Here is a 9,099-nt window from a genome sequence, read left to right as displayed (position 1 = left end):
GCCTGCCCTCGGCTCCAGGTGGAGGCACAAAGAGCCGAGAGCAGGGAGTTAATTTGTCATCAGACACTTCGCAGCAGGCAAAACAAAACTGCTTCCGACTTCCAGTCTGGCTGAACTTTGTCCCCCCAGGGGCTGGGCGTGGAAGGGCCGAGGTGTGCTCTCGGCTGGAAATCAGGCACGCTCGCTGCAGGCACGGATTTCTCACCTCTTCCCACATTGTTATGGTCTGAAAGGGACGTTCTGCCGCTTCCCAGCGCCAGTGGATATCACATGCGGTAAGTTTGGAAACGCGTTCGGCAGTTTGTCTTCTCAGGCAGTAGGGAGCTGTGATTTGGCTGACAGCCAAAGGACAGCACTCTCCAGTACAGGCCTGATATCACCCTGGGTGTGTCTGTGTGTGGGAGGGGGGTGACCGAGGGGTTTTAATAAGTGTTTCTGACTGTTGAAGGCAGAAAGTGGGAATTCTTGGGTTAGATTTGTTATTTTAGGGAAGAGTGTCTCCCCAATAACAGAGTATTTGTCACAGTGCAGCAGAAAGTGCATCTCTGTCTTTGCTTCTCCCTGCCTGCAATGGGGGTCAGGTCTATGTCTAGGCTGTGGTCACTGAGCCTGTCCTCTCTGGACAGCTAGGTCTGTGTCTGTGTCCAGTTTCTGTGTCCAGGCTGTGGTCACTGGTATTGTCCTCTCTGGACAGCCTGGTTTGTGTCTATGTCCAGTTTCTGTGTCTAGTCTGCTGTCACTGAGCCTGTCCTCTCTGGACTGGAAACTGATATGTTTCCAGTTTCTATGTTCAGGCTGTGGTCACTGAGCCTGTCCTCTCTGGACAGCCATGTCTGTATCTGTGTCCAGTTTCTGTGTCCTGACTGTGGTCACTGGTCCTGTCCTCTCTGGACAGCCAGATCTGTATCTGTGTCCAGTTTCTGTGTCCAGACTGTGGTCACTGAGCCTGTCCTCTCTGGACAGCCATGTCTGTATCTGTGTCCAGTTTCTGTGTCCAGACTGTGGTCACTGGCCCTGTCCTCTCTGGACAGCCAGATCTGTATCTGTGTCCAGCTGCTATAGCCAGACGGTGGTCACTGAACTGTCAGGATCTGTTTCTAATTATCCTTGTCAGCCAGGATGTCTTCTTCTTCCTGTTCAAGTTCTGTTTGAGCGTGTGTGTCCCAGTGGGTATAGTCGACTCTGGTTTGTGGTGTCTCTCTCTCAACCTCTTGCTGCTTCTCTCTCTTTCAGAGCCATACAGATGACCCACAATATGTTCCAGGAGGGGCTGTATCATGTCTTCTTTAAGGAGAAGCCCAGCAGAGCCACAGCCCCACAGTGCAACACTCCTGAGCAGCTGAGGGAGGCCAGGATGGCCCACTGGTTTGGGACAGTGGTCAACTCCCGACTCCTTGTCACTGGGGTAAGACTGAACACCCACCCTACAGTAAATACAACACAGGGTCCTCCTCATTTTCGCTTCCTTGACCTAAATTTACCTGTCTGTTTCTTCATAGAAACCCTCATGTGAGCTAAAATATTGTCTGAACTACAGTGTGTGAATTTATTTTGGGTTTCCTCAGTGCAACTGAGACCTGGAGCCAACAAGGCTTAAATGAGGACATTTCTTATCTCAGCCAAGGATGCAGGTCATAAGGAGGGAGGTCATTGGAAAAGTCAGCACACAGGACAGCATTCCTTCAAAATCAGTGGTTTGACACTAGCGCCTCTTCCTGGTCGGGGGTGGGTACTGCACGTATAAGCACACTGAACCCAGTAGTACAGTATAAAACCAGCAGAAGGACATTTCCTCTACGGGAAGCTGTATGTATGAGGCCTGGCTGGGGTATGGGGACACAGGAAATAGGGATAAAGCCAAACTTCCTGTTCCTGTTGGCTCATTTCCCGACTCACTGGAAATAGTTCCTTTTCTCCCCTCCCCAGTCAGGCTCTGTCTCCTCCTGCCCCTTCCCCTCCTCCTTTCCATCCTCAACACCCCCCTCACCAAATATCCCCACCAACCCCCCACCCCTCCCACCTCAGCCGCCTGTCCTCCGTCTCTTCTTTCCTCCCTCCATCATCGAGAGACAGGAGAGTACAAGCACTTCCTCTGTCCCCCCCTCCCTCCGCCCGCAGGTCGTCCAGATCGTCAGCGCCGTGGCAACCGTGCTCAGCACCGTCTCCTACGCCTGCATGGACTTCGGCTGCGCTGTGTCCGTGGCCACGCCAGTGTGGTGCGGGATGCTTGTGAGTCCGACGCCCGCGCTACCTGACGGGCTCTCTCCTGGTCCGCAGCTGTACGGCCTCGTCTCGCGCCAGGCCCACAGAGGACAACAACACCCCTCTTTTCATCCATCCATCTTCTCACCGCTTAATTCAGTTCAGGGTCGGGGGGGTGCTACACAACCGGAGCTATGTCAGATTCACCCTGCAGGGGGCGCCAGTCCATCGCAGAGCACACATACCAGAGACACGCGCACACACTCACACCAGGGCCAGTTTGCCCAGCAGCCAATTAACCCACCAGCCTGTCTTTGGATTTGGCACTGCCTGTGTCCAGCCAGGCTGTGGTCACTGAGCTGTCAGGATCAGTTTTTCAATTGCCCTCGTCAGATAGTCAGCCAGGATCTGTGCTCATAGGAAAGGTTTGTGTTCTGCTTGTGTGTGCGTACCCGGTGGGTAGAGCTGGCTCAGGTTTGTGGTCTCTCTCTCTCTTGACCTCTTAAAACCTCTTACTGCTCAGAGACTGGGGGGAAACCAGAGCTTTCCTAGGGGAAATTCGTTTTACGGCACACTCAAACACAACACAATGACAAATACCCATCATAAGAAGGGAAGAGGATACAGTAGTGTTACAGGAGAAAAGAATCAAGAGACAAGGTAGTTACTTTGCATTGTTTAGGAGTGGAATTGCAGTGGGAGTCTGTTGGTTTTACAGCTGGGGCACCGAGGCGAGAAGTGTGAATTTGCAGTGGAGGGGGTGAGACACACACTCCCAGATGCTTTTGGCTTTCTTGGTCACCCTCTGCTTGTAAAGGATGCTTAAGATGATATGTTTATGCCTGATTAATTTACCACTTATATCCACTAATTTACCCAGTCTATTACACTTAGCAGTACTTACAGTATGTTGCCAAACCAACAAGAGAAGCAGTATGTTAAGACACTTTCAATGAATGATTTGTAGAAATGTGTAAGGATAGTTTTATCTACCTTAAGGCAGCTGAGTTTTCTAAGAAAACTGTTGGCCTTTTCGATAGTGTCACAACATTTGTCCCATTTCAGGTTTTTATCAATGACCAGTCCCAAGTACTCATAGTCATCGACAATTTCAGCAGGCTGACCGTCAATTGTAGTGGGTTGAGGGGGTGTGGTATTTTTCCTAAAATCAATAGCTAGTTCCTTTGTTTTTGAAACATTTAACTCTAGGGAGAACGCGTTGCACCAGTTAGTAAAACCATTTAGAATGGGCCCATGATGGTCCTCTGTGTCCTTTAATTAACTAACCAGGGCTATGTTATCAGCAAACTTAATGAGATGTCATTATGTCATTAAGTTATCCCATAACAAGGGGAGAACATGCAAACTCCACCAATAGTCCACACCCCAAGCCTGGAATGGAACTCGGGGTCCAGCACTGTGCCAGTGTGCCATCTCCTTTTCAATATTATTAATTGAAATATTTCATATAACTCACTGTATGATCACTCCAGATGTGCACTTAGTGTGTGCAATAAGAATCCAGTGGACACCTGGAGTGCAGACTTTATCACACTGTGGCCTTGTGTTTCCTCCAGTATCTGGCAACTGGGAGTTTTGCGATTGAAGTGCAGAGGAAACCCAAGAAAGTTAAGGTGAGTGTCTGGTGTACTAGTCAGTCTGCTCTCTACCTGTCTGCTGGTGTTCTTGTACACCTGTAGTGTCAGAGGAGTCGAGTGAATGTTTTCCCCTCTGCGGGTGAGTTAGGGACTGAGGCACAGCTGCAGAAGATCCTACCGGCTGCTTCTGTCTATTTTCAAGCAGAGTCTCTTGGGATCTTCTTATTGTTTCCCCATGAATACATTTCCCCCTCTCTCTCCGTCTCCAGGAGTCACCCTATCTGCTATTTAATCAGGTCATCAGAACCTGATCAGGAAAAAACCTTTAGAAAAATGTTTGAAACACTTAACAGCTTGACTGTGTTCCCAAGATCTCCTCTTCTGCCTGTCTGCCTCACTCTAACCCCAACATCCATTTAATTCGATTCAATGCAATTCAAGGTGCTTTATTGGCATGACCAATGAATCCAGTGGTGCCTGCACCACCAGAAGAAAATCAGAAGAACACACATTACTTTTTTGAGTGCAACACGCTTTACTTTCATTGTTTCCCTCTTCCACGCAACACAGAGAAACTTTAGGTAATCACATATGTAAGAACACACGCCTCTATACACAGTTAAAATGATGTTAAAATGCCAATGGAATAAATACAATTAACATTAAAAAAAATCTACAGACATTTACAATAAAGACACAATCATAAGATATTTACATATAAACATATGGAGCATTATTGGGAGACAGGCTCACTGTTCCTCAGGCTGGGACAGGAGATCACATACTGGGCTGCCTCCTCCCTCTCCCAGTAAGATTGGGAATTGTGACTCTGGCATGGGATTCATTAAACTGCTGCAGGGGACAAGAACTATCGTCCTTCTGCTTAAGCTCTCTTTCTGAGCCGTATCATACTAGAACAAACGGTGTAATACATTTTAAAAATATTTTTAGAAGCAGATTCAAGCAGGACAATGACAGTGATGATACTGTCTTTTAGGTGACCACTCTGATGGGGCTGAATATTTTCAGCCTGCTGTTGGGGCTGTGTGCAATGATTACCTACGGCCTGCAGATGGCGACAGAGCCCAAGAAGCTCAACAGAGAGCAGGTGAACTTCTCTCCCTTTGTCCCTTCCGCACTGAGCTTCTCCAACTGTCTTCCCATGCCCTTGCCTTGTACATCACCTGATATTTGATTGTTCCCCTAATCCATTGCAGTGCTCCATTGCACCTCAGAGCTCTTACCCAGGAAAATGTCAGCATTGTCAATCAAGGGATTATCATAGCATAACATAACATCACTATATTGGCCCTATACAATTTCTTGCATTTGGAATGTGTCTTTTCACAGACCCCAGCTTGCTCTCAATCAGACACACAGACTGGGAGAGAGAAGCTTGGGGTCAGAGCGCAGGGTCAGCCATTTATACGGCTGGGGTTGAGGATCTTGCTCGGGAGCCCAACGGAGTAGGATTCCCCTGCCGGCTGTGGGATTTGAACTGGCAACCTTCTAGCCACAGGCGCAGATGCCACCGCTCCGCCCCGTGGAAGCATGGAATAGGAAAGCACAGTAAAAGCTTTGTGCAGAGCCATTTAAATAAACATGTCAACTACAGAAGGAATGAATGTTTCCCATGTGAATCCCTCAAGAAAATGGGCAGTACTGTACAATGAAATGTAGGGGTATTACACCAGAGGTCTGGCCAAATTTCTCAGCCATGGCCTCCTAATAATCCCCCTCTTTGAACTGGCTTCATCACTCTGCTCTCCTCCCCACTGAGAGCTGGTGTGTGGTGGGAGTACTGGAGCATCATCCACCTGGGGCTACATTGGTGGCGGTAGTGGGATTCCCCATTTCCTGTAATGCGCTATGAGTGGAGTGTCTAGAAAAGCACTATAAGAAGGTAGTGTTATTATTATTTCCCTCTTATTTTGTTTTTGTTTTTTTTTTGTTGGGATGCTGTGCAGAAAATCGGTGTTTATGTGGCAAAGGGCAGCAGCATTCTGTTCACGGTGCAGAGTCTGGTCGCCTCTTTGTACACCCTGTTTCTGATCTGGCAAGGAGTCAGCCGATACACCATGAACTACCGCTCCACCTACAGCCGCGTGCCACAGGTGAGCCTGGGGAATCGTAGTCTTCATCCACAACCCCCTCCTCCTCTTCCGTCCCACAGGAGTCGTCGCTGGTAGGCAGCGGAGTTGGGGAGTCACCTCCCCACCCTGCCCCCATGCCCAGCGCCATCAGCTCGGGAAAAGAAAATGACAAACGTTGCCAATTTCATCTCTGAGTATCTTCCACCATTCATTCACTGATAAACACGTGAAATCCAACCCTCCTGCTTCTGCCTGACTCCCATGGGCATTAAACAGCTCAATTAGACGCATGCTTTCAGGCATCCCCTCAGTGGCCTGGTCTAAAGGTCCTACTATCTATCTTACTGTCTGACTCTCCGTGGTCATTAAAAATCCCAGGGCATTTCTCGAAAAGAGTAGGGGTGTTACCCCAGTGTCCTGGCCAAATTTCCCCCTGGTCTTTACCAATCATGGCCTCCTAATAACCCCCCTCTCTGAACTGGCTTCATCACTCTGCTCTCCTCCCCACTGAGATCTGGAGTGTGGTGGGAGTACTGGAGCATCATAGAGGTGAGGGCTGCACACTGGTGGTGGTAGTGGGATTCCCCATTACCTGTAAAGTGCTTTGAGTGGAGTGTCCAGAAAAAGGCTATATAAGTGTAGAGAGACTCTTCCATCCTCTGCAAGATTGAGGCTGCCCAGAGGCAGGGCTGCATGCCTTAGTTCTGAAACACTCGAGAGACTCACCCTATTCTTCAGACACTCCCTTGGTATCAAGGCAGATCCCTGGAAACACAATGACAATCCATCTATTGTGACCTCACCCTTACTGTAGCATGCTAATGGACAACCAGTCTCGAACATCTTTCCCTGTAGCATTTCAGACACTCCTGAATTTTAGAAAAAAAAATCAGCCCTCTTCTATCAGTCATGTCACTGGTTCAGCCGTGAAAAGGACAGATCACATAGCACGGCTTCCCATCCTTTGTAATGGTAATCTCCCACACCCAGGTCTCACTCCAGGCGAGCTCTGCCCTTCATTCTACCTTTAATTGACCTAGCAAGTCGCTCAATTGGACGATTTGTTTTCTTTCCTGCTCAGCAGTGGGAGATCTGAAGTTATTTCTGAACAGCGTTAGTTAAAGGGCAGGTGTCAGAACTGAAGCCAGTAAAAATCACCATCTAGAATTAGATGGTAAATGTGGTTGCCTGGGACAACCGCCGGGGACGCCGAGTCTAGATTACCCTTATCCTCACACACCTTTTATCTTTTTTTTTTTTTGCACAATAAGAAGCGATTTCCTCCTCAGTAGAGAGGGCGATTGGTTTTTTTTTTAAAAACATTCGAAATGTCAAGATCTCCTACAAATTCTGCGGCCGATGTACAGTCCACAAATCGGTACATCGGGAGATTCTATTTATCTTTTCGTTTCTTTTCCCAGGACATGGAGGAAAACAGTGACAATGTGTTAGACACCGGCGAATTCAGTCTCTGAAAACTGCAAACCCCGAAAGACTGTTCTAATTTATTTGCTGAGAAGGGTTTCACACACCACTAGACATCCGTACCTTTAACATTGGACATTTTACTGCACAGATTATTCGAGTGAAGGCTGCTTTAAAGAAATCCGTGCTGTAGTCTGAGAAAAGCTGATGTAATGGGATATCTGGTTCGTCAACAAGGCCAGGACGTTTTGTGCTGTGGTTTAGTTCCCTGTGTCCAGGTTTTAAAACAGATTCAGAAGAAGGAAGAAAGGTTAATGCTTTCTAATACAAATGAGTAATAAATCCTTTCTTAACCATAATTATATGACATACTGTATATTAGGGTATATGAGCATATGAGGAGCACATTGTATGTTAACCACAACTTGTTTCATTATAAGTATTTATAAAGAATATTGTAAATATCATTATAGATCCTTTCGTGGCTGGCTGCTGTAACACACTTTTTATCAGGAGGTCATTGTCACTTAACGTCAGATGAATATGAACACGCACCCTGTAATTCTCTGTATAAAACTGGTAATAAATCAGGATATAAAGACACAGCTGAGGTGACTGTTTTTTTTTTGGAGAAAAGAGCAAGACAAGAACGAAATGGAGGAAACAAATGAACAGGCCCTTGAACTGGTTCTGCCCAAGGCGGGGCATTGTGGGATATCGTCTGAGTGGTGCTCTCAGATTGAAGCGGACGCGGGATGTGGGGTTTCTCTATCCTGCGTAACCTCCTTCTCCACAAACTCCGTCACCTTCCACACAGTCGGTCACGTCAGCGCAGTAACAGACAAGAGCACATGGGAATTGCCCTGTGCTTGATGGAGTGTCTAAAAAATGCTGGGAGAGTTGCCACCTAGGGGCTGAACTTGATAGGATTGCATAAATATAGAAGAGAAGGCGGAATGAGATCCTTTGGTCAGGACCAGAGCCGCTACTTTACACAGAGAGTGGTGGGGGTGGGGAACAAGCCGCCCAGCCATGTTGTTGAAGTTGATACCCTGGCTTCTCTCAAAGAAAACACCTGGTAGAGATCCTCTGGCAAGGAAAACAGTCTTTTGGATAGCACACAGGAAGGTCGGAGCCCTTTTGTCCTCTTTAGTTATAGCTGTAAGACGGCATGTGGGGAAGACCGGAAAAGTTTGTCTGTCAAAAGAATGTTGCCCCTGGCAAACAGTAGACATAGGAGACTGTCCCAATCTGCCCATAATATCAGCCAGCGCTAAAGCCTCTGTCAGTGAGGCAGGGTTTTCAAATTTTGCATACGGACATCAGAAAGATTACAAACGAAAAGAGGCCATTTAGCCTATTGAGATTGCTCGGTTGTTAATAGTTTATTGATCCAGGATCTAATCCAGCTGTGTCTGTAGAGAAGCCAGGATATCTGCTTCAACAGTAAGGCTGGGCGGCTTGTTCCACACTCCCGCCACCCTGTGTGTAAAGAGCCTCCTGTGCTGACTGGAGGGGCTCATCCAACCAGAAACTCAACCAACCTTAGAGAAGCCAGGAAATCGGCTTCAGCAACACGGCTGAGCATCTTGTTCCACACCCCCACTACCCTCTGTGTAAAGACAGGCAAGACTGCATGCGTTAGCAGTTCTGGTTTTTAAATGCACTTCTCTGTGGATTTTACTTGTGCCCTCTGTCTCGTGTTTCACTGCTCCATCGGAAGAAGTCCGCCGGGTGAATGCTGTCAAAGCCTTTGAGGAATGCGAATACTGTACTTGGAT

The 9,099-nt window shown here is 47.7% G+C and overlaps 1 protein-coding gene across 1 annotated transcript; it reads left to right on the top strand.

Annotated features, from left to right (window-relative positions):
* Window positions 1-103: 103 nt before the first annotated feature.
* Window positions 104-7,921, top strand: tmem253 (transmembrane protein 253). The gene is made up of 7 exons (XM_015346089.2): window positions 104-275; window positions 1,234-1,405; window positions 2,119-2,229; window positions 3,780-3,836; window positions 4,798-4,908; window positions 5,768-5,914; window positions 7,315-7,921. The coding sequence occupies exons 1-7, from the start codon at window positions 271-273 to the stop codon at window positions 7,366-7,368; spliced, it is 657 nt and encodes a 218-aa protein (XP_015201575.1). The 5' UTR covers window positions 104-270; the 3' UTR covers window positions 7,369-7,921.
* Window positions 7,922-9,099: the final 1,178 nt, after the last annotated feature.

Source organism: Lepisosteus oculatus, chromosome 4 (genome assembly GCF_040954835.1).
Source record: "Lepisosteus oculatus isolate fLepOcu1 chromosome 4, fLepOcu1.hap2, whole genome shotgun sequence".
In the NCBI taxonomy this organism is placed as follows: Eukaryota; Metazoa; Chordata; class Actinopteri; order Semionotiformes; family Lepisosteidae; genus Lepisosteus; species Lepisosteus oculatus.
The sequence above is the reverse complement of the archived record's forward strand: the minus strand, read 5'-3'. Positions and strand labels throughout refer to the sequence as shown.